At 38.5% G+C, this 26,028-nt stretch overlaps 1 protein-coding gene across 5 annotated transcripts in view; it reads right to left on the reverse strand.

Annotated features, from left to right (window-relative positions):
* FRMD6 (FERM domain containing 6) overlaps nucleotides 1–26,028 on the reverse strand; it is a 279,964-nt gene that overhangs the window by 22,865 nt on the left and 231,071 nt on the right. For 4 of the 5 annotated variants that reach the window (XM_055437443.2, XM_055437442.2, XM_055437445.2 and 1 more), the window contains 6 exons: nucleotides 17,388–17,632; nucleotides 11,240–11,330; nucleotides 8,291–8,394; nucleotides 7,266–7,342; nucleotides 4,704–4,890; nucleotides 1,269–1,424 (listed from right to left, as the gene is read on the reverse strand). In XM_055437443.2, coding sequence (XP_055293418.1) covers nucleotides 1,269–1,424; nucleotides 4,704–4,890; nucleotides 7,266–7,342; nucleotides 8,291–8,394; nucleotides 11,240–11,330; nucleotides 17,388–17,486 — 714 coding nt within the window. In that variant the 5' untranslated portion in view covers nucleotides 17,487–17,632. The remainder of the gene's footprint in view (nucleotides 1–1,268; nucleotides 1,425–4,703; nucleotides 4,891–7,265; nucleotides 7,343–8,290; nucleotides 8,395–11,239; nucleotides 11,331–17,387; nucleotides 17,633–26,028) is intronic. The other variant, XM_055437446.2, reaches the window with a different exon arrangement.

The following is a 26,028-nucleotide window of genomic DNA, read 5'->3' on the forward strand; positions in this document are numbered from 1 at the left end:
TAATTCCTTTAGTCTTTAATGAACCTCAGGATTTACTGGGTTTGTTACCATCTCCATTTATCTGTGGGGAAACCAAAGCACAGAAACATGAGGGCTTCCCTGGTGGCTCAGAGGTTAACGTGTCTGCCTCCAATGCGGGAGACCCAGGTTCGATCCCTGGGTCGGGAAGATCCCCTGGAGAAGGAAATGGTAACCCACTCCAGTATTCTTGCCTGGAGAATCCCATGGATGGAGAAGCCTGGTAGGCTACAGTCCACGGGGTCGCAAAGAGTCGGACACGACTGAGAGACTGAACAGAACAGAACAGAAGGTTACACAGTAAGGGCTGAAGCTGGGATTTAATCCCAGCAAGCTGGATACAACAGACCACACGCTGAACCTCCTCATCCTATTTGGTTGGAGAATAAATATGCCTTTGAATACTCGGGTGGGAATTGAAGGGTTCTTACCATGGAAGTGCTACTTGTGGAAAAGGGAGAGGAGTGTGGTGGAGAAGAGGGAGAGAAGACAGAATGTGGTGAATAGTTTTGCCTGTGATTCCCTGAGAGACCCGCCCCAGTTATTATTTGGATGTGTGACCTCTGACTCAGAATGGAAAAATGAGGCTAGAAACACAAGAACAGAGAATACAAGGACACAGGACAAAAGAAGGAACAAACTTCGGAGTGAGAGAAGCAAGAAAGTCAGTGATTCAGGCACAAAGGTTCTTGTAAGCAGACATGAGTTGACTCCTGTCTTTTACTAGTTTTGTGATCTTTAGTATGTATCCCTGTTTGTAAAATGAAGATCACAGTCCTATCTTATAGAGTTATGAGTATTTTTTTAAAAAGGATAGATATGAAGTGTTTCCATAAATACAAAACTCAATAAATATTAGCTGCTGTAGTGGTGCTCTTATTACTAATAGATACAATGCAGGTGTGGCTTCACTTATTAAATAATTACTGATCAAAGAAGTAGCAAACATTACTCCCCAAGGCAGAAACGCAGATTTGGGAAGGAGGAGAATAACTATTTCATAATCACTGAAAAACCAAAAGCACAATTTACAGCCACTTGTCATCTCAATATCAGAACCATGAAAAAGACCCATTCCTGTTCCCAGGCCCAAAGAAAAACATCACTGACTCCAAGACTGACTTATGATGATATAAACAGCAGTTCAAATAAAAACTCTTTTAAAAACCCATTTGAAAAACAACCAAAACTTAAAAAAATACTTCTCCCGATCAAGAAGATACAGCTGCAGACTTACTGCAGTTTCATACCTTATACAATCTGTAGTAGTGCACAGCGACGTCATCCAGTCGGACAGCCTCTTTGATATATTTAAGATGAGCCTCAGAAGCTGTCAGTGCAAACTGATCTTTGTGCATGTTTGGAATGTGCTTCAGGATGTAGTCCTTCCCTCTCTTGGAAACAACCTGTTGGGATACAACGGGAGCGCAATGCAACATTTGTTGGAAGGATTCACGTATAACATAACCCTCACCCCGCAAATGATGAAAGGCTGAGAACTGAAAATAGGCCCTTGAAACTGGCTGATTTCCACTAGGAAATTCTCACGCTGATTCTCTTTTGACCATCTGTGATGTTACTAGGCAAAACAAGCTAATACGAGAAGGTACAGAGTCAGTTTAGCTGTAGTACTTCATATCTAAGAAGAAAAATCATAAGAAATGGGAAAAATATGTTCTCTTGGCTTTAAAATCACTAACAAAGAAAAACCATGCAAACTTGCACAATTTTGTCCACATCATTGTTTATACTTGCAGAATTATTGGTACCATGAAATACAGCTACTGTTAGTACATCTTCAGGTTCTGGATCCTACTTAACTCTTCTAAAATTACAGCCACAAAGTGGGAGGCTCTCAATGCTAATCCAAAGAAGGCAGAGGACTGCAAGGAATTCTTAGAAACATTTCTGGTTTCTGCATAAGAGGCTGATATGAACACTCTACTCAAATGCTTAGGAGAAAACAATTTCACTCAAACATTCATTACAATTTACTGTGACTTCCGTTTTCATCAGACAGTAGTCTAAGCTTTCAGATTTCAAAAATGTATAGTGCCCAGTAGCTACAGGCTCAAAATAAACGTGTTGATAAGTTAAAAGTCTTAGCTGACTTCATGAAGATTATAAAAGATGGAAAGAAGTATGCAAAGTGAACAAAAAGAATTTTTAGTGCTCAAAATGAGCAGAATTTAAAAATCAGAGAATTTTTAGTCTGATCAGCTTTTATAGTTATTGACATTTTTTTCTTCCTATGAATATTTTAAGGAGAATTAAACATGATGAATTATTGGCCAATAATCAAGTTTTGCTGATAACTTGTTATAGATCTTTTCTTTCTAGATTCCTTTTACGTGGAGATCATTTAAATCAGTACTTATCAACCTTTTTCAGGTCAAAGAACCCCTAGAAAATAGTATCTGAAAGGGTAGTGAAGTGTATATAATAGGTGGTTCTGGAGATCACAAGGGTCAAGGAAGCTGGTCTCCCATTACCCTGGGCGCCATGGCACACTGATCGGGGAGCTCTGCTTTAAAGACTGAGAGTCCACGAGAACCTGATGATAACTAGAGAATGTAAATACAGGCTGCTTTTGGTCCCACAGGCACTGCTATGTAATAGCTTGACGCCCTCTGTGGTTTTTCTTCAACAACTGAAGCACAGTCAGCCCATGAGCAAAAGCTTGTATTGAGCACCATGATGGGAAATGGTGAAGAAAGAGAAAAGGTTAAGTTTACACCTGTTCTTTAGGATATCTTAAGAAACACTCAGATTACTGGGTGCAAGAGATAAGCAGAATATTCGAAGATAAAATACTTTTGTTCAGGGTCTTATTGAGCCCAGATGAAGGGCCCTGGGCACCTAGACAGTCCGTCCAGAGAACACAGCTAGGCCGATGAGCAGGAGTAGCCAGGTAAAACAGGGAGGGTGCCTCACCAGATAAAGAAGCCACAGGCAGAAAGGCCCAAAGTGCAAAACCACAGGAGTTGTGGAGACACAGTAAAGCTGAGTGTTGCCAGAGCACAACAGACGAGGTGCAGGACAACCAGAGAGGAAGGTGCAAGATCCGGCAGGGGCCACGAGCTGGGGAGTTCCCAGGTCATGTCTGGCAGTCAGGCCTTCACTCTGCAGGTGAAGGTTTAAATCAGAAGCAAAATCGACTTCTCTGCAAGCTGTGAAGTAAAGCCTGGAGCAGGGACAAGTGTCCAGAGGTGAGTGCCGACGAGAGCTGGCACCTGGGAAACGGGAGGAACCGTGACCTGGGTTGGGGTGCAGATGCAGTAATGTTTAGGAAGTTAACAGCAACAAAAATACAAGAGAATTTTATTTCCTAAGTTGAGTGATGGGGAATCAAGGGTTTATTTTAGAGGATGTTCTCATGACTAGATGGGGCAAGGTAAAAGAAGAGTGTTAAGGAAGAGCCTGAATGACTTAAGTTTCTAGGTGACCAGGGCCACTGGTTGCGGTTATGAACATAGAGGTAGGAACACACAGAACTGAGGTGGGAAACAGATAAATTTGATCTGGGGCACTGTGAGTTTGAGGTGCCTATGGGTAAACATCTGTCTTACAGACATAAGGGAGAGAAACAGATTCGGGAGGTGCCAGCACATAAGTGGTTGTAAAAAGCATCAATTTGGAGGAGATCTCCTGGGATAGGAGTGACTAAGTGTCAATCACAACAGAGAAACCCAGGAAAAGCTGTGAAAAGTGTCCACTGGATTTGGCAACTTAAAGGTCACTGGTGGCCTTAAGGACAATGCTGTGAGTGGAGGGGCCGGTGAGGAAAGAAGGCAGGTAGGTGTTGGTTGAGGAGTATATGTCGAAGTAAAGATGCTAAAACATCAAATTTACATCACTTTTTCAAGAAGCTTTACTGAGAAGGGAAGGAGAGATTGGTAGCTCTTCTTTCCCTCCCTCCTTCCTCCCCTGAAGATAGGAAGGTGTGAACCAAAGTATGTTCTAACTTAAGAGGAGCTAGTTCGAGTAGAGGCTGAAGATATAGAAGAGAGAGATGCCTCAGCAGAGACCTGGAGGAAGAAGGGGAAGTGATGTTAGCAAGAGTACGGTGGAGGAAGGATGGCTGAGACAGTCAGTGCTCAAATAACCTACAATTTCTTGCTGAAGGAAGCGGGTGGCTCCTCTTTTGATAGTGAAGGAGACAGTGGTCAGCACAAGCAGTTCACTTATATTTGTTTCCTCAGCACAGGAAAGGTTGTGAATGATGTCACTTTTTAAAGAACAGTGTTTTTCTCCTTCTGAAGGGGGAAAATGCAGCTCGAATTAAGAGTCAATAAGAAAGTCAAGGCTAAGTAAATCTTAAAAGAAGGCGGACAAATTCCCAGTTCCAGCATCTTTAGGATGGACAGCCATCCTCTTCCTCATCACCTACGTACAGGTCAAGTCCGTGGCGAGATGGTGTGTGCCACGCTCTCAAGTGTGAAATGTGTACTCGGGTGTCATGGAGGGTGTGTGGGCCATCGAACACTGGCTTTCCAGTTCTTGAAGCTGCACGAGTAGCTGACTATTTCTGGTCGCTACTGGTTTCTTTGTCACTGCCATTCCGCCTCACAATGTGTCTAACACAGAGGGTAGGCATTTTAGGGGTCGATATGTCTCTATCAAACTAGAACAATGAACCAGAACTGTGCTGGAGAAAACGCTTTAGATCTGAAAACAGTGCCTACCCAGGATGGGAAGTAAGCCTCGGGCTCAAAGTATTTTCCATAGTGCTTATTCCTTTTGAAGTTCCCAAGATCAGCCTGCAGTGCAAAGGCTGCCAGCAGGAAGTAGGCCTCCTCTCGGAGCACACACTGCGAATGAAGAACTTGTTTTCTCAGGTGCCAGTAATAATAGTATCTTGCTGCTCTGTCACTAGGAAAATAAAAGAAAGCAGAACTCACATTTTGATGAAACAATCTAAACGCATGTAAACAGAGCCCAAATCCTGCTGTCCATCTGGGGACAGGAGCTCTTCTGTTCTGCTCCCTCCTCCTCCCCCACCTCACTTGCTGAAAAGGGGGAGGTTGTGTCAATACCTGATTGCTGCCTAATGGCTGCTTCACTCAGGTCTCAGGGAGACAGGACCCCAAGTCAGACTACCCAGACTGCAAAAGCAACATTTCCTGAGGCCTACGGCACTTGATTCATTCAGAGGATGGGAAAAAGATCTGAATCATTCCACTCCAATGTGGTAAATAAATACTACACTGAACAAGTATTAGAAGAGAAGTCTAGGCATTCATTGTATTAAAATAACTTTGCTACCATGATGCTGCACACACGACATAAATAAGGACAAACCTGGGGACAATCCTGGTTTTAATGTCATGCATCCTTTTTCATTTTGTTTTTCATCTGAGCAAATTACAAATACATTAGGCCCTTTTAAAATATTTCTATTTATATGCTCTACTAGAAAAAATTTGCTTGACTACAGTTTTTTTCCCTCTAAAAATGAATGAACTGAAAACTCTCTTAAAATCCTTTTTTTTTTTTAAAAAAAAATTAAGCAGATGTTACTTTATGGGTGTGTTTTTATAGGTACATGCCACAAAATCATGCTAGTCCTCACGAACGGAAATAGTGCACTCATTACAATCTGTTGAGGTCAGAAATAAATACAGTCCCCATTAAATACACTAAGGAGTGCTGACTGGGTAAAAACATAGTCAAGCTCCAAAAAATGTCACAGGCAAACAGGATGTCTCTGTGATCAAAGTAAAAATGCAAGGGAAAAAAAATGTGTATGTTTGCGTTATGTATTTAATGAGTATTTGCCTCCCTATTATTTTAGGTTGAATGTTTACCTGAGATTCATAGCTCATTAGTTGATGATAATAAAAACATATGGGTTTATTTTAGCCAAGATCATGTTTAAGAATGAAGAATTTAAAAATAAAGCATTTATGTAATTTTTTCCCCTTGGGACAGAGTAATTTTCAGAGCACTTCTTTTTATAATGGTGAGTACCCAGCGTTTGGACAAGCTCATCACTGGAGAAAAGGGCAGAAGTACAGGGGTTAATGAAACATTCATTAGTCCCAGGGGGCTAATTAGTGGCTCAATACTATATTTTTCTTCTTTCCAGCACATTCCATTCCAATTAAGTACACTGAGTAAAGATTTTATACAAACTGAGAATAACTAAAAAAGTTTCTCTGCCTTTAAAAACATCCTTTATGGGCTCATATTTTTTACTTTTTAATTTGCATGTGGCAATAATATAAATATTAAGAGCAAATCTCAGATACAACTCATTAGTTAAATTTATCTTTGTCCCTTTTATATGGGGTTTCTCAAAATTTAAAAATAAGTAAGTGAAACACAGAGTTCACATTTCTAGTAATTTCTATCAGGTGACAAAATCACCTCTGAAAGTCTTCCAGCACTGAATCCTCCTATACAAATGTTAATCTGAGCTTCTGAACCAGTGACTTCTGGGTCTGTATCATGTGCAGAGTAGTATTCAGGCACCCACCTCCAGTTACCTGCCCTTGCCAAACTGCATCTAAGATTCTCACAGGATAGCTCCACTGGGTGTAATCTTAGCTTTAAAGATACTGCCAAGAACAGAAGCAAGACCCCAAAGGTAAAAAGAAAACCAGGCGATATAAACACCCATGCATTTTTATAGGACAGAGTTCTTGCTGCTGTACCTTTTCTCACCCCACCGCCAGAAAATACACTGCATTAACCAACCTCTCCTCTTTTCACAAAAGTGCTAATTCTTCCTTAAAGGAAGTACCTTTTCAGTGACTGATCTGTTATGGAAAATGTGGAGTAGAGAAAATGTGAGCTGGTGATATTGTTAACAATTTCACTGATAGTCTAACATTACCAGTCGTTCATTCAACAAATATGTATTGAGTGTCTACTGTTACCTCTGTTTTAGGGATTGAAAATACATGTGCACGCAAAAGTTTTTAAAAAAAAAAAAAACCAAAAAAAAACCCTGTTCTTGGGACTTCCCTGACAATCCAGTGGTTAAGACTCTGTGCTCCCAATGCAAGGGGTCCAGGTTTGAACCCTAGTCAGGGAACTAAGATCCCACAAGCTGAAACTCAGAGCTTGTGTGCTGCAACTGAGACCCTGCGCAGCCACATAAATGAATTAAAAAAGAAAATCTCCCTGCTCTTTTACATTCTAGCAGGTGGAGACAAACAATAAACACAAGTACTTTATCTGCTGCGTTAAAAGATGAGTACTGCGGAAAATGAAAGGTTTGGAATTTCTCTCTGTCCTCATACCTGATCAACCGGCCATTTTCCACATAATACTGCACACGGAAGTGGATGATCATAGGAGGTCCAAACTGATCAATTCCCTAAACAAAGACACGCGTAAAAATCAGACTGTTTTTAGTTACTTCAAAAGTGGGTTTCAAAAACAACAAACAGCATTTTCAAGACACTTTTAAAACACTGAAAGGTTTGATCTACTTCTAATGAGTAGGGGCTTCCAGCAGGTATGTAGCTGTCCATGCAGAAACAGGGAGTTATAAAGCATCATCACTATCTGGTACTCATTCACTGTAACGCCAGTGACAACATGAGGGAAGATAAAAATAAATGCCAGTGGAAAGTTCTAGCTGAGAACCAGCTCCTCTCCCAGCTCTGTCCCCTGTGGTGACCATTTGCTCCTCATTACAATGTTCTCCTATTCCTCTGACATTCCACATACCAAATTCTAGCATGCTGCTTGTTTATTAGACATTCATGTTCCTTCCTTTGTAGCTGGCTTTGAAGTAGCCTTCAGTTTACTCCAAGAATTCTTAAATACAAATTGGAGGATCAAGGATTACACACTGGGGATTATTACTGTTTTGTGAGGGTGATCTTGGGAACACTAGGTAAATTCTCAGTGAATGCTCTCCTATGCAAATGCAGGGCACAGGTTCAATAAAGTAATAAAATATCAAGGTAAAGATAGTAAAAGCAGATTTTAAAATGACTAATAATTTCTAGACAGTCAGTTTTGACAACTAATGTGGCCAAAGAAGAACAAATACTTTCCCCATGATTTTCATTTCAAAACATTATCCCAAGGTTATGGAAAAGTTATTGTCCAATATTATTTTAGCAGATGTTCAAAATCTTTTGCAACATGCTATAAGCTATTAATCCTTCACTAATGTGATATTTTAGAACTTATAATTCATATCCCTTTCCAAATCTCTACTATATAAAGTGTTAAGATGTTTTCCTAATGTATAACAGCTAAAATAAACCTTTTTTAAAAATCAAAATAATTTTGCTGATAAATGTAATCTCACCCAAGTGACTTCGTATTGTCGTACCTTGCTGGCCTCTTTCTTCCATTCTTTTGGACAATACTTATAAAGCTTTTGTGACAACTCCATATACACGTGTTCATTATCTGCACATTTAAAAAAAAGGAGACCAGGTGATAAAGGATAGAATTTTTTTTTTTTTAAAGAAAAGAATATACAAAGAAATGGGTTTTTCAAAAAAAGCTTCAAGCTTTCTGAATGTACTCTGAACACACATATCACCACGAAAACTCAAAACATAAAAAGATATAAGGTTCTGTGGGTTAGCTATTAATGACATTATTATTTTGCTTTTGCAACACAGAACATGCATCATTGAAAATGTTAACATTTAGAAGAAATATTAGATTCCTATTCTTGCTTTTACTTAGTTTCCATCGTCACTATAACTTATAGTTTAACTTCCAACACTGTGGGTGTTACTCAGTCTTAGAAAAACATGCTTTTGTTTGGTTCACTGAGGATTTATCTCATAAGTGCAAAGTAATAAAAAAGGGCAGAAACAACATCTTAATTGCTATGTAAGAAACTAAAAAAAAAAAAACTGATGATAACCGATTTGTTTCCAAGTGAGGAGCTTGACCCATGTGTTTTGTGAAGAGAAGTCTCTAATACTATTCCTTCTCTGTGCTATCCACATAAAACACAGAATGACAAAACGATAAAGCATTTCTTGCACTGCTTTTGGGGTTGATCTTGTGGGAAGAAGAAAATAATCTTGTGCAAAACAAGAATGGATGCCAAAATATTTCTTCAAGGGAATGATGTTCTTAAGAAGAGCAGAAAATAAGACTGCTAAGTAACCCATGTAAAAATGATCTAAACACGTGAAAACTAGCTGGTAAAAAGTGTAAATATTTTCAGATTTCCCAAATGGTTTCCCAGATTTCTTTTAAAGAGAGGTATTTCACATGAAAAGTATTGCTATCTTGTACAAAGTTTTCAAAATTTTTTTTTTTTTTTAAAAAACTCCTTCCTTTTCCTCTAACCATCACCCTGGGGTCATGCTCATGGAAAGTCCTGCATGAAAATGTACTCATTGTGGAAGAAAAGTGTGTCTCTTTGACTACTCCAAGGATAACACACGCCCACACTGTCACTCATGACTGAATATTGGAGTTTGACAGAACAGGTCAAACATTTGACTAGAATAGGAAGGGTAAAGCCACTCTTTGTCAATGAATGTCATAAGTCAACCAATGTGGATGAAAGGGGTAAAGAAGAAATCCAAGAGATAAGAAGATGCTACTAAAATCCATTTATCACATGAACTAAAACCATCTTCCATTTCTACTATGTTACCAACTAAACATGAAATGGACAAGACCAGACAACCTTCCTGTTGAAACTGATTTGTTTTTGGCTTGCCTTTCTGTCTGAAGAAGCAACATAATGAATAGAACTGAGACTGCTCGCCATAATGGCACATACACAGTTTTTTAAACTGCCACTGTGTTTCTACCATCTGGCAGTTTGACCAGAGCTGTATACTTTCTCAGTTCAGTTCAGTTCAGTCGCTCAGTCGTGTCCGATTTCAGTTCAGTTCAGTCGCTCAGTCGTGTCCGACTCTCCGCGACCCCATGAATCACAGCACGCCAGGCCTCCCTGTCCAAGCACATATCAATCCTGCAAAGCAGGTGAAGCAGTGATTTCCATTTGACATGAGAGAAAACTGAAATGGAGAAGGCAAGGAACATGTCTAAAGCTTCATAGCTAGCTAGCGGTAGAACCTGAATCAGAACCAGCTAACCAGATTCTCAAGATATCTTAAACCTTTAAATTGAAACCAATTTCAGTAGTAGAAAATAATTCATATTCAAATACAAAATAGAGCTACATTTCACAAAAAAGGTTTCCTTGAATAACAGCAAAGATCTGAAAGGTTTTTTGGCATCTCAGTTCAGTTCAGTTCAGTTCAGTCGCTCAGTCGTGTCCGACTCTCCGTGACCCCATGAATCACAGCACGCCAGGCCTCCCTGTCCATCACCAACTCCCGGAGTACACTCAAACTCATGTCCACAGAGTCGGTGATGCCATCCAGCCATCTCATTCTCGGTCGTCCCCTTCTCCTCCCGCCCCCAACCTTTCCCAGCATCAGAGTCTTTTCCAGTGAGTCAACTCGTCGCATGAGGTGGCCAAAGTATTGCAGTTTCAGCTTTAGCATCAGTCCCTCCAATGAACATCCAGGATTGATCTCCTTTAGAATGGACTGGTTGGATTTCCTGAAGACTAAATTAGAGAAATTTTAAAGTATGATTTGAAAGAAAAAAGTTTTAAGGAATGGCTACACTTAAACTCTGGGAACTTAACTCTAATTAAGGTGTCACTGGCAGAGAAAGCTTATATGGAGCCCTTTACTTGAAAATCTTCTCCATGTAAAGTATACAGAAGAAACTGATCCCATATCTCCAAGTTATATGTTTTGGCTGGGGAAAAAGAGAAGGGATAAAGGAAGGAAAAAAGAAAATAAAAGTAAATTAATAGATCACTTTGTTATACTATATCTTCAACAGTAAGAGAATTGGAATAGAGAAAAGTCAGGTTTATTATGTCTACATGTCTTTTAATGTCAAAAATTACAAAACAAATTAAATTACCAAAATAACCAAGGTAATTTCCTATAGTGCAAAGAAACAAAAATCAAGTTGGGTTCATTAAAACATAAAAGAGCAAATGCATAAAATTTAGACTTGTAAACAGGAACGAGTTTTTGAGTTTAAACCATGATAAATTCAAGACCTAAAATTCTAAATCATAGAAGAAATACACAACAGTTGAGTTTAAAATATGAATACTGGATTAAAAGCCATGATTACAAGTACTTTGACAATCACAATTACATAACAATATGCTCAATTAAGTTCCAGCTATAAAATGCCATTTCCTCAGGGACAGTTGGCTAACTCCATCAGAGGCGGGACTGAGACTTACTTTGTATAACACTGAGTCCAAAGAGGTGACAGTCCTTTAGCCTGAGTAGGTCACACACCTGGACCAGCAACTGGTGACACAGAATTTTGACCTACGGGAAAAAAGACAAAAATAAAACAAACACAACTTAATAATTCAGCCAAGTCCAAACAGTGAGCCGCAATCAGTCAATGTAATGCATCCTAAATATATGCCGAAGGGACAAGCTGACACTAGCAAAACAACAGTTGGTTTATGGAAATCACTTTAATCCACAGCTGTTTCAGTAATGATGATCACAATATAAATTTCTACAACATGGTAATAAAGTACCAGTGCAATCCTGTACAAGACTCACAAATCTTAGGACACATGGACAAGGCCTTACTCTATAGCCATGGTGCAAGATAAATATGTATTTCAGAAGGAAACCAAAATAATCTAATCAAATGATCAGAATTATTAATTATCAAAATTGTTAATTTGGCAAGTATTTTTACAAGGAAAGTTTTCATCATGGTGGTTTAAACAAAAAGCTCATATACCACACAATGAGTGAATACTTAGCTTTTATTTACTTTAATCAATCATTTTCATTGACATATCTTTTAAGTACTAAACCAGTTACTTTTCTGAGTCCTAGTATAATAATAAAATCATGTTAATTTGGAACATGGAATTAAGATTAAGTTATTCTGAAAAGTCACATGCTGAAAGATAAAACAGTCTTTAAAGTACACAGTTTTATTGACTTTTCAAATACTGAATGAAGTATTTTGGGGGACACATAATTGTAATGAGTCTTCCTTGTTGAACTCTGAATTACTAAAGCTTATCGGTGTTGGGATTGACATTAAGAAACCATATAGGACAATTTCTTCATTTGATAGACATATAAAAGAAAACCCAGAGAGCCTGAAGTCATGTAGTTAGTATTATCAGAGAGAGTAACTCAGAACTTTGCTCATCTGTATTATAATATTTGTATGTAAATATTATTAAAATATGTGCAACCTGACAGTTCATTCTAGCTACATATGTGTGGCATTTCCCCTCATATTTGTACTAGTAACTTGCAACTTCTTTCTTCAACAATCATGTCAGTTACAGTTTTAGTGATTACAAATCCTAAATTAGTTAACTTTGAATTAATGAATTTTTAATCATACTTTAATGTATAACTTAGATTCAGAAAATAAAACATGTTGAGATCTCTTAATAATTGAAAGTCAAACAATTCAGAATGGTGACAATGTCAACTGGAGTAAGAAAGATAGGTTTATGGCTCTTTTCCACATTCACTATTAATGTGAATAGTGAATTCACAGTGGCTCAGCAGTAACGAAACCGTCTGCAATGCCGGAGATGCAGGTTCGATCCCTGGGTTGGGAAGATCCCCTGGGGGAGGGCATGGCAACCCGCTCCAGTGTTCTTGCCAGGGTAATCCCATGGACAGAACAGCTGCAGTCCATAGGAATGAAAAGAGTCAGACACACTGAGGGACTGAGAACATATGCAATCTGAAGCACCTTATCCACTAGAAAGTGCAAAAAGTATTTATGTAAGGCCAAATAGCACCATTTCAGCTGTTTAGAAGTAACATGAATTCTGTGAAACTGGGACAGTGTCTTATTTTATACTCAGAATATACAGCTGCTGCTGCTGCTAAGTCACTTCAGTCGTGTCCGACTCTGTGTGACCCCAGAGACGGAAGCCCACCAGGCTCCCCTGTCCCTGGGATTCTCCAGGCAAGAACACTGGAGTGGGTTGCCATTTCCTTCTCCAATGTGTGAAAGTAGAAAGTGAAAGTGAAAGTGAAGTCGCTCAGTCGTGTCCGACCCTTAGCGACCCCACGGACTGCAGCCTACCAGGCTCCTCCATCCATGGGATTTTCCAGGCAAGAGTACTGGAGTGGTTTGCCATTGCCTTCTCCGAGAATACACAGCAGGCATTCAGTAAATGTCTGATGAATGAAAGCCAAGGATCTGATTTCCTCTGGGTTCCTCACCTTCCTTCTGGTCCATGACTACAGACCACAGTACTCTGGCCCACTGAGCAGATCATTTAATACTGTGCCACTCAAGAATTTATATCAATACACGTACATCAACACCACTGAGGGGATACATTTGCCAACAGAAAATCAGTGTCACCTTCATTCACTAAAAAGACTTTGGATTTGAGTTCTGTATTAATGAAACTACACTTTATAAATAAGTTTAAATAAAGAAAATGACAAAGTAATGGGAAAAGTATTTAAAGTTAAATAAAACTGAACTATATACTACAAATTTGAGACTTAAGTCTAGGACTTTAATCTTCACCTTTGTATTTTAAAATGTCACATACAAAGTACTTTGGATAAAATGATTAAAAAGTTAAAAGAAAAATTCCAAATCACACGCTGTATACAAAATAAACTGTTGTACCTCTGTATAACTGTTGTTCAAATAATCTGTGCATTTCCTCCATGCATCCTATATAATTATTATTGTTCCTCTAGTTTTAAATCAAGTATCTGGAGCCTAATAAAGCTCTTTAACAACTATCAAGGAAATACAATGTTCTTGTTTAAAAACTGCAAATAGGTAAGGCTGTGGCTCTGAAGTCTTACCTACTGTGAAAACAATTTTGAGTTTTTTGCATTTGCATATTATGAGTCTTGAAGGCTACGTTTTAGTTGACTGAAATTTTTCAAGTTCTTTAATCTTCAGGATTAAATAGGAACTTTAAAAGGTGCCATAGAATATGAGGCATTAGGGATAAGAATGAAAGCATTATCTAAAAATATACTTTGTATGGAACTTTTTAATAAAAACAGCCTCTAATTCTCAATGTCAATGGCTTGTTGAGCAAGAATGTCTAAAATATGCTACAGAAAAAAATTGTTCATTCTCGTCTCAGTGAAGAGATATAGCCACAATTTATATCACTTAAAACTTCTGTGACTCCTGCATTAACATAACTTTATTTCCAAAAATTTCCAAGGTTCCATATTTAATATTTATCTGATGATTAAAATAATTTAGAACAATCCCTATTTGTTCAATTCATGGAAAATTAAAAATTATCAAAACTACATTTACCCCACGCAGAAAGGCAATATTCTATCAATTACACTTCTCAGGGAATAAATTTTCTTTGTTTAAAAGAAGTGTTTATAAATGATTTTTAAAAAGGAGACCATTAATGAAATCGTTTTTGTTACAGTTATTTAGTTCTACCACAACTCTACAAACATCACTGCTATTTTCTGAAGACAAAAGTGACACTTTGTAGAAAATGACAGGCCTTTGGCAGCCCTGAGTTGGCTTTGTAGCACTGAGGGGACCCCAAGCTACTTAACCCAGTTCCTCCTCCTCCGCCCTTTGGTCCAGCAGTTTGCTTGCTAATGAGGAGTCTGGACATGGCAGGGCTGTCCACGGACCCCGGAATAAGAACAGGTCTACATGGGGTTCAGAAGTTGAGTTTCATTATCAGAGTGAGCATACAGCTCAAAGAAAAAAAAAAAACCAACAAGTGCTACTCATACTAAGTGCTCATTCACTGAGGCCAGACGCGGCAGTGAGCATGTACTCATGTTATGTCCTTATATCCTCACAATGTCCCTGTGAGGAGAGCAGATTATTTTCACTTTACAGAAGAGGAAACCAAAGCAAAGAACTGATTTGCACAAGGTTGCAGATGTGAAGTAGGATCTATTTCAACATAGATCCCTGTGTCCCACCCTAGACTTATTAGATCAGCACCTCCAAGGAGTGGAGTCCAATAGTCTGAGTATTTATCAAGCTCTCCAGATAATTTTTTAGACATCAAGTTGTAAAATCACTGATCTATAGGAACAATGGATTGCCTGTCAGTCTGTTCTCCATAACAATCTTCCTCAACTGAGATTTCAGTATAAATTAATTTCTTAGAAAATTATAGCCAGTTCCTAGTATTCCTCATGAAATAAGATTAGTCTTCCTTCTAACTTACCTGAGGTCAGTAAAGTTTTGTTCCTTACTGTATGTGTGTACACACATATGAACACACTTATACATATTCTACCAGGTGAAAAGGCAGAAATGGAACTGAGAAAAGTTTCTTAAGTGCTTATATTATATGTTTATCTATATTTTAAAATTTTAGTTGATACCTTCTCTATACAACTGTTAAAAGAACTCAAACAACATATTCATGTATACATGTAAATTATATTTAATATATTCTGGTAGTGCCCATACTGAAGAAGAGAAATAATGTTGCCAGTTTTAACTAGGTTTTAAAAACCAAATGCTGGAATAATAACAGTTTTATCACTTCACACATCCAAAACAACTTTGGGTAATCTGAATATAAAAGAGGTAAATCAATAGAAATTCTGCCCAAGAGACTGATAAAACTCACTCAATAGGCAGGTTTGATACTCAGACGATTCCTTTAAGCAAAAACAAGGCTACATTAATAAATCAAGAAACTGTGGTGACTGACAGAATGAAACCAAAATAATTATGATAAGCAGAACCTTTTCCTCTAAATTTTTAATGGAGATATTGAAATGTCATATAGCTTCAGTATAACATTTAGAAATATTCTTTTTATATGGCAATTGGGTTAAAAATACAGTAGCAAGAAGAACTAACTCAAGGCATGAATTAAGGAAATTTTTTCCTTAATTCCAACAGAATACAAAGAAAGAACATGAAAGTTGACAATAGGGAGGGGGTGACAAATGCTAGGCATGACTGTGATCACATAAAACTGTGTAGCAGTCTCTACCAAAGCACAATATATGCATACACCATGATTCACAATCCACTTCCAGGTATAAGTCCAGACATGTATATACATGTGTGAGTGTGCTAAGTCGCTAAGTCACGTTCGACTCTTTTACGACTCCATGGACAGTAGCCTGCAAGGCTCCCCTGTCTATGGGATCTTTCAGGCAAGAATACTGGAGTGGGTTGCCATTTCATCCTCCAGGGTTTCTTCCTGACCCAGGGGTTGAACCCATGTCTCCTATGTCTCCTACACTGGCAGGCTGATTCTTTTACCACTGAGCCACCTGGGAAGCCCATATACATATGTGTATATACATAAAATGTTACTGTTTTATTTGTAATACCTCCAAAACTTAAAATAACCTAATACCCATCAATAATAGCTGGAGAAGAAATTAGGCATACTCATACGATGAAATATAATAATGAAGAATTACTGTCACATGCAATACCATGGATAACTTTCACAAGCCAAATATTGAGTATATAAAATATAGGCAGGTATAAAAGTGAGCACACCACATAATTTTAGCTGCATGAAACTCAGAAATAAGAAAATTACCCTATGGTGATAGAAGTGGAAACAGATATTATCTTTTGGTAGAGATTATTGATTAGGAGGGATCACAAAAGATCTTCCTGGGGCACTAGGAATCTCCTATATCTCAAGCTGAATGATGGTTACTTGGATGTATACACTGGGTAAAAGTCAGAGCTGCACACTTAATATTCCTATACTTTGCTGTAAGTAAATTATAACTCAACTTTAAAAGGAAAAACAAAAAAGAAAAAGTAGTATATTCCTCAATGTCCAGGTTAACTAAGAGAGTTAACTCCAGCTCATGAACCATAAGCAAGTTTAGTGAGCAAATACACAGCCTATTCTTGAAATTGGCTAGACTTAGCAGGGACGGGGGAGCCTGGTGGGCTGCCATCCATGGGGTCGGACAGAGTCGGACATGACTGAAGTGACTTAGCAGCAGCAGCAGCAGGCTACAGCTTACTATCAAAACAATGATCAGGATGCATGTTAAAAAGTTAGCAATTATGTATTACCATTTCAGGTGTGTAAGTGACAAATCAAAAGTATTTAAAAAGCAAACTCAGATATCCATAAAAATTATATTTCAATTAAAAATTTTTTAAAAAGCAAAGTGTTTATTTTTCTATATATAATATAGTAACAGATATTCTCTAATTTTACCAGACAAGAGAATGCTAAAGACAGCTGAACTTAAGCCATCATTCAAATTTATACCTGTGTAGACAGCCTTAATACCCCAATTCTCCAGCATTATTAACGGTCTCATTCTGTGAGGATCTCGTCATTAGCCAAGTCATAATTTGAATGTGGTCACTGGTGGGAACATCATCATTTAAACATTTCTAAAGTAGGATCTACTCACATTTATGATGATGTTCAGAGATTCATCATTGGGAAGGAAAATACACACACTCCGGCGGTCTTGCATGACTCTGTTGTTATGGAAGTTCAATTTGTTCATTGTGTTGTGGGCTCTCTAGTGGTCAGGGCTGGGCTCCGAGTCCTCGGCAATTCCTCTGGTTCCGAGCACTCCAAAGCCAAACTCTGCTCCTCATCACACTCACTACAGGAGAAGCATCATGATATTGGACTACGTAGGTTTCATAGCTGTAAAAGAAAAAAAAAAGGCCAAAAGGAAGGAGGTTGTGAATGAAGATGGCAAGACCGGTGAACAGACAGATGGGGAGAGGAGCCGCAGCAGGACAGGGCACAGCGCGTCTCACAGTGAGGCCCGCCTCATCTAACCTCTGAGAACGCATGGGCATGTACTCTGTACTTTGCCCACTACCAAGTGTTTTAAAACTTGCATTCACAGTCATGAATTTAACATAAAGCCAATGAGTGTCTCTACATTCAAGATGGTACTGTGTACTGCAGGGCTTTCAAAAGTAGAGCCTGACTTTGTGAAGTTTCCAGTTTCATATGGAAGGGTTCTGGAATAAACGAACAAAATGACAAAGCAGCAATAACAACACAATTCTCAATCCCTCTCCTTTTTTTCTTCCATTACAATCAAACTCAAATAAATGTCTTGGATCTTATATTATATTCCTTCTTCAACCACTGTGGTCTGGCTTCCATTTCCTTCTTCTAACCAGCATGGCTTTGCCACAAGAAGTCAGTGATCTCAAGACCATGGGGAGAAACCACAGCGTTCACTTTGATTGACCTCAGTATGTACAACACTTACTGAGGCTGTTAAGTGCTCCTTACAACCTTTTTCTCCCTGAGTTTTTATGATGCTGCCCTCTCTTCTCATTCTCTAACCTGACAATGCAAACTTTGTTTTTCTGTTATTTCACCAACCAGTTAACACATAGAAATAACATATAGTATATAATAAATATTTGTATTTATTTTATATGGTGGATTGTGGATACTTCTCATATCTAACCAGTTTATTAAACCATGTAATTTTACTTTTTAAATACTCTCAGATATTCAGTGCAAATAATTTTGCTTGCAAGTTATAAAGAATTTATCACCAATTTTCAATACCCACATTTTTTATTTCTGTCTCATGTCTCACTGCATTGGCAAGACTTTAAGAACAATTTTAAAACACTGGTGGATATTTTCTACTTTTAATGAATGTGTCTAGTGTTTTATATATTATTCCTAATACAACACTATTCAACCAAGGTATGTTAAGACAACTTGCCTGTCAAACCAGTAAAAATCAAAGCATAAATGAGGCAGAACCTTGGCTTATTTGTTTAAGGTGCAATGTCCATCTGTTATCAGCAGGAAGACAGGAGAGAATATACTCTTAGATGGCACCATAAGTAAATGTAAGCTAGTATTTCTTTTTAAAGTATAAATAAAATACCATCCACCAGGGAGCTACTCAAAACTAAGTAAAAACATGTACAGTATTTCCTTAGGAAGGAGACCAAAAGCCCCTTAAAGCATAATTTCACATTAGGCTCTAGCCAGTACATCACCCTACAGAGGTGTCACCAGAGGACAGTACTACAGTTCTCTCCAGTATGGGATGACTAGAATGGTTGGCCTATGTGTTCTATGAACACAAACTAACTGCACTTCAAATCCACAAACTAACTGCACTTCAAATCCAACCATTCAGCTGTAGAATGAACACTTTAAACAATTCCAGAGCAAAGAAAGCTATATATGAATCATTCAAAGAAACAGAGGAAAATAATAAAATGGGAAAGACTAGAGATCTCTTCAAGAAAATTAGAGATACCAAGGGAACATTTCATGCAAAGACGGGCACAATAAAGGACAAAAACATTATAGACCTAACAGAAGCAGAAAATATTAAGAAAAAGTGCCAAGAATATACAGAAGAACTATACAAAAAAGGTATAAATGACCCAGCTAATTATGATGGTATGATCACTCACTAGAGCCAGACATCCTGGAGTGTGAACTCAAGTGAGCCTTAGGAAGCATTACTACAAACAAGGCTAATGGAGGTGATGGAATTCCAGCTGAGCTATTTCAATCTAAAAAGATGATGCATGAAAGTCCTGCACTCAGTATGTCAGCAAATTTGGAAAACTCAGCAGCGGCCGCAGTACTGGAAAAGGTCAGTTTACATTCCAATCTCAAAGAAGGGCAAGGGCAAAGAATGCTCAAACTACCGCACAATCGCATTCTCTTTGGAGAATGCTCAAATTCTCCAAGCCAGGCTTCAACAGTACGTGAACTGTGAACTTCCAGATAATCAAGCTGGATTTAAAAAAGGTAGAGGAACCAGAAATCAAATTGCCAACATCTGCTGGATCACAGAAAAAGCAAGGGAATTCCAGAAAACATCTACTTCTGCTTTACTGACTAAGCTAAAGCCTTTGACTGAGTGGATCACAACAAACTGTGGAAAATTCTTCAAGAGATGGGAATACCAAGCCACCTTACCTGACTCCTGAGAAACCTGTATGCAGGTCAAGAAGCAACAGTTAGAACCGGACATGGAAGAACGAACTGGTTCCAAATTGGGAAAAGAGTATGTCAAGGCTGTATATTGTCACCCTGCTTATTTAACATATGCAGAGTAACATCATGAGAAATGCTGGACTGGATGAAGCACAAGCTGGAATCAAGATTGCTGGGAGAAATATCAATAACCTCAGATATGCAGATGACACCAAACTTATGGCAGAAAATGAAGAAGAACTAAAGAGCCTCTTGATGAAAGTGAAAGAGAGAATGAAAATGTTGGCTTAAAATTAACATTCAGGAAAGTAAGACCATGGCATCAGCTCCCATCACTTCATGGGAAATAGATGGGGAAACAATGGAAACAGTGAGAGACTTTAATTCTTTTTGGACTCCAAAATCACTGCAGATGGTGACTGCAGCCATGAAATTAAAAGACGCTTGCCCCTGGAAGAAAAGTTATGGCCAACCTAGATGGCATACTAAAAAGCAAAGACATTACTTTGTCAACAAAGGTCCGTCTAGTCAAAGCTATGGTTTTTCCAGTGGTCATGTATGGATGCGAGAGTTGGACTATAAAGAAAGCTGAGCGCCAAAGAATTGATGCTTTTTAACTGTGGCTGGAGAAGACTCTTGAGAGTCCCTTGGACTGCAAGTAGATCAAATCAGTCAATCCTAAAGGAAATCGGTCCTGAATATTCATTGGAAGGACTGATACTGAAGCTGAAACTGCAATACTTTGGCCACCTGATATGAAGAACTGACTCATTTGAAAAGACCCTGATGCTGGGAAACATTGAAGGCAGGAAGGAAGGGGATGACAGAGGACTAGATGGTTGGATGGCATCACCGACTTGATGGACATGAGTTTGAGTAAGCTCTGGGAGTTGGTGATGGACAGGGAAGCCTGGCGTACTGCAGTCCATGGAGTCGTGAAGAGTTAGACACGCCTAAGCGACTGAACTGAGAATAATATTCTCAGGCATACTATCTGAGAAATACAGCTCTAAAATAATTTCACAGTCACAGATTATATTTCATGGTAAACTTTTTTCCTTATGCATAGATATATTCCAACACTTAGGCCTCCTCTCTGATATATTTAATAGGAGCTTCCCTGATAGCTCAGTTGGTAAAGAATCCACCTATAATGCAGGAGACCCTGATTCAATTTCTGGGTTGGGAAAATCCGCTGGAGAAGGGATAGGTTACCCACTTCAGTATTCTTGGGCTTCTCTTGTAGCTCAGCTGGTAAAGAAGCTGCCTGCGAGGTGGGAGACCAGGGTTCGATCCCTGGGTTGGGAAGATACCCTGGAGAAGGGAAAGGCTACCCACTCCAGTATTCTGGCCTGGAGAATTCTAAGGACTGTATAGTCCATGGGGTCACAAAGAGTTGGACACGACTGAGTGACTTTCACTTTCACTTTTTTCTGATATTAAAATCTTTTCAAGAAATTATAAGCTATGATTAAATGCTTATAATTAAATTCAAACCATTAAGTGATATTAATCCCAGTAAAATTATTTAAATCTATACATCAAATTGAGCTACTCATATAATTTTCCATTTCTAATTAAACCAATTAAAAGGGGTTTATTTCTACTGACCTACTTTTTAGAATTTAAAAAACAAACTAGGGAAAAATATCTTCTGAAATGGGGATGCTTTCAGAGCTTCATTAAAACAATTTAAAAATTCCATGGGTACAATTTTTATTTACTAGTTTGCTTATGGTTCAATAGTACAATATAAAAAAGGACTAGAAGAGGATTATAAAGAAAATTTAATAAAAGCAGAGTTAAGAAGCGGTGTTGCTTCATTGCTGCTTTTCTGCTTTGAGGATAGCAAACTAGTAAAGCCCTGAAAGAGAGATAGTATTAAGATTTACTTTACCCAAGCCTGCATTAAAGCTGATTAAAACAAAATTTCAATATCTCTAATATGCTTCAGCATAAAATTTAAAGTTAGAGAGTCCCAGGGGAAAGACTTAAGACTAAATTTATACCAATTTTAACCACAGAATTTAGCCTCTGAGCCATTGGCTACTTATTCTGTATCCTAAGTCCCAAAGCAGTCCCAGGAGGGCACATTTCCTACTCCAGGGCAGCCCTTGTGTTTAATAATCTAGGGATAGATTATCTATGAAGAGCAAACCATGTTATAATACCATATTTCCCAAACAACAAAAGAACAGCTAATACGGTGATCAAACCCCATCCTGCCATCTTTGCTGTTGTTCAGTCGCTAAGTCATGTCTGACTCTGTGACCCCATGGACTGCAGAACACCAGGCCTCCATGTCCTTTACTATCTCCACGAGTTTGCTCAAGTTCATGTCTGTTATGTCAGTGATGCTATCTAACCATCTCATCTTCTGCCACCCTTTTCTCATTTTGCCTTCAGTCTTTCCTAGCATCAGGGTCTTTTCCAATGAGTTGGCTCTTCACATCAGGTGGCCGAAGTGCTGGAACTTCAGCTTTAGCATCGGCACTTCCAATGAATATTTATGGTTGATCTCCTTTAGGATTGACTGATTTGATCTCCCTGCAGTCCAAGGGCCTCTCAAGAGTCTTCTCCAACACTACAATTCAAAAGCATCAATTCTTCGGTGCTCAGCCTTTTCTATGGGCCAACTCTCACACTCACATGACTTTTGGAAGGACCACAGCTTTGACGATACAGACCTTTGTTAGCAAAGTGATGTCTTTGCTTTTTAATACGCTATTTAGGTTTGTCACAGCTTTCTTTCCAAGAAGCAAATGTCTTCTAATTTCATTGCATAATCACTGTCCACAGTGATTTTGGAAACCAAGAAAAGAAAATCTGTCATTGCATCTACTTTTTCCCTTTCTGCTTGCCATAAAGTGATGGGACTGGATGCCATGATCTTTGTTTTTTGAATGTTGAGTTTTAAGCCAGCTTTTTCACTCTTCTCTTTCACCCTCATCAAGAGGCTCTTTAGTTTCTTTTCACTTTCTGCCATTAGAGTGGTGTCATCTGCATACCTGAGGCTGTTAATGTTTCTCCTGACATCTTCATGAATACCCGAATTTCAAATTACTTGTTAATTTCCCTCTCAAACTTTAAAACCACATTATTTTAAGTTCCTTGCTTTCTGATAAGCCCATTAATTATAAAGTTACTTCATTTATTTTAAGAATCAGGAAGCTCACATGTGGTATGAACATTCAATACTGATTTTCAGTTTTTAGAAACTACTGGATATAGCCTTGAAAACTGTGTCACCTTGGAATAAAAGTATGGACTTTACTTCAATATAATGTATCAGTTGGTTTCTCAGTTGTGATGAAGATCTCATACTCTCACTAGAGGTTAACCACAGAGAAAGTGGGTACCATAGGTACAGAGGAACACTGTCCTGTATATCTAAAAAGGGAGGATAAAGGGAGGAGGGAGGTGGGAGGGAGGTTCAGGAGGGAGAACTCATGTACACCCGGGGCGAATTCATGTCAATGTATGGCAAAACCAACCAATATAATATTGTAAAATAATTTGCCTCCAATAAAAAATATATAAATAAAAAAAATAAATAAAATAAAATGCACCATCCCGTATATCTAAAATGCACTGCCCTGTATATCTAAAAGCATTCTAAAGTTAAAAAGTTTATTTAAAAAACCTTAGGTCACCAGAAACTTCCTCCTCATACAACAGGTATAGTCTCACTTTGAATGGAGTCAAAGGAAGATCCTTAATTCTGAGACTGTCACCCTAAAAAAAGTTAGGTGGTAATTTGATAAGAAAATTACTATAACGTCAGCATGGTTAGTAGGCATATTTCAACAGTCAATGAGGTATCTTTATTACCTAACAAAAATAAGGCAAATAGTATCTTGAAAAGCTGGGTGGCAGACAGCCCTGTCTTTTAATTTAACCACTACATATTCATGAAACTCAAATTATATACACAGCATTGTGGTATTTACTTGGCATAAAGCAGAACACAAAGGAAATGGAAGATGTGCCCCCTACTCCCACGAATTCACCGTCAAGTTAGGGATATAACAGGGCCAGGTCACTTAGGATGATGATACTGTGACCCTCCTTCCCACGAGCACACAGACTCCGATGGACACTTCTGAGAAGACATCACAGATGACACATTAGGTGTATGAATACTGTGGCTAACATCACTCTGGAATAAAAAGTACACAGTCTTTTACTCAATGTTTTCCTAAAAGTGGTATCAAAACAGCTTTGCTGTTGTTGTTCATTGATTGATTCATTCATTCAGCACACACAGCTACTATGTGCCAGGTGTCGTTGTAAGTGCTGAATACACAGCAATGAATAAAACAGATATTCAACTCTAATGGAGACAGACAATATATAATGTAGACGGTGACATGCACTGTGAAGAAAAATAAATTCAGAGTAGGTGAGAGAGCTGATGAAGATACTGTGGTCATGTGGATGCTATTTCACACAGGGTATTCAGGGGAAGCATTTCTGATATTTGAGCAGATATAAGAATTAAGAGAGTGATGTAATTTATTTCCTTTCTTCTTTCCTTCTTTCTTTTCTTCCTTCTTTCCCTCTCTCCCTTCTTAACCCCATCCAACCCAGGGACATTTTTTCCAAATAGAGGGGACAATAAGTGCCAAGGCTCACTGATGCTTCAGAAAAGGTAAAATAACAGTAAAAACTATAGCTAACATTGACTACATACGTGTCGCGTTCAGTTGCTAAGTCATGTTTGACTCTTTTGCGCCCCAAGACTATATACCTGCAGGCTCCTCTGTCCATGGGATTTCCCAGGCAAGAATACGGGAGTGGGTTGCCATTTCCTTTTTCAGGGGATCTTCCTGACTCAGAGATCAAAACTGCATCTCCTGTATCAGCAGGTGGATTCTCTACCACTGAGCCAAATGCTGATGTTAAGTACTCACGGTATATTAAAGAAAACCGACAACTCTTTGCCATGATTCCCATGAAGAGGTAGGTAGGCTCTAGTTCCCTCTTCTCTTGAATCTGAGCTGACCCTGTGACTAGCTCATGCTCAAAGTTCTGCCTCATGGATAACTCAGTAGCTTGTAGTTGTTATTTATTTATTTTTTGGTCTAGCTCCTCTATTCAGATCTTCTTAGAGCAGGGTCACTAGTCTGTGAGAGTGTCAGAGTGTGTGTGTGTGTGTGTGTACACGTGTTTAATTTTCAATGGCAGGCATATAAATATATACTAATTGAAAGTGTCTTGACTGGTTTACTACACACATGTCCTTGGACAAGGACGATTACACAGCAGGGGTTCTTAACCTTGGCACTACTGACATTAAGGGGCCAAATACTCTATGTAGTGAGGGGCTATCCTTGCACTGCAGGATGTTCAACGTTCATCTCTGATCTCTGCCCACTAGATACAGGGAGAATCCCCCTCAACTCCCAGTAGTGACAACCCAAAATAACACTGGACATCGCCAAATATCAACTTGGGGGCAAAATCACCCATTGCTGAGAACCAATCATTGAGAACAAGTTTCCTTATAGAATCACAACAGACTGTTCTTACCATCCAGTTAATTTTTAAGCAGTGAAAGAAAAGTGTTAGTCAGTAGGGTCTGACTCTTTTGTGACCCCATGGACTATAGCCCACCATGTTCCTCTATCCATGGGCTTTTCCAGGCAAGAATACTGGAGTGGGCTGCCATTCCCTACTTCAGGGGATCTTCCCAACCCAGGGATCAAACCCGGATCTCCTGCATTGCAATTGAATTCTTTACCAGTTGAACCAACAGGGAAGCAAACTCCTACCAAACATACATTTTCCAACTAAATGTCAGCAACTTAGTTTCAAACTTAGAAATCTGGCTTGAACCTTAAAGTTAAATTTTTCAACTGCTTGAAAATGTTCAATGGCCACTAACTGCAGAACAGTTTTGAAATTTAGCCTTCTTGAAAATTCAAGGTTTAACGTAGTGTACTGCCAAACTTCTCATGTAAGTAGACTTCCATTATTACCAGGTACTTGCTGTTGGAAAGTCCTATAGTTTAATCCCAGTACCTAGAAATATAAAAACTGACCTGGAAATAAATGATACCTGATTATCAATTTGTCTGTACACTCTGTATTATGAGGAC

The sequence above is a fragment of the Moschus berezovskii genome, chromosome 9 (genome assembly GCF_049115385.1).
Source record: "Moschus berezovskii isolate FMDL1 chromosome 9, NW_MosBer_1.0, whole genome shotgun sequence".
Classification (NCBI taxonomy): domain Eukaryota; kingdom Metazoa; phylum Chordata; class Mammalia; order Artiodactyla; family Moschidae; genus Moschus; species Moschus berezovskii.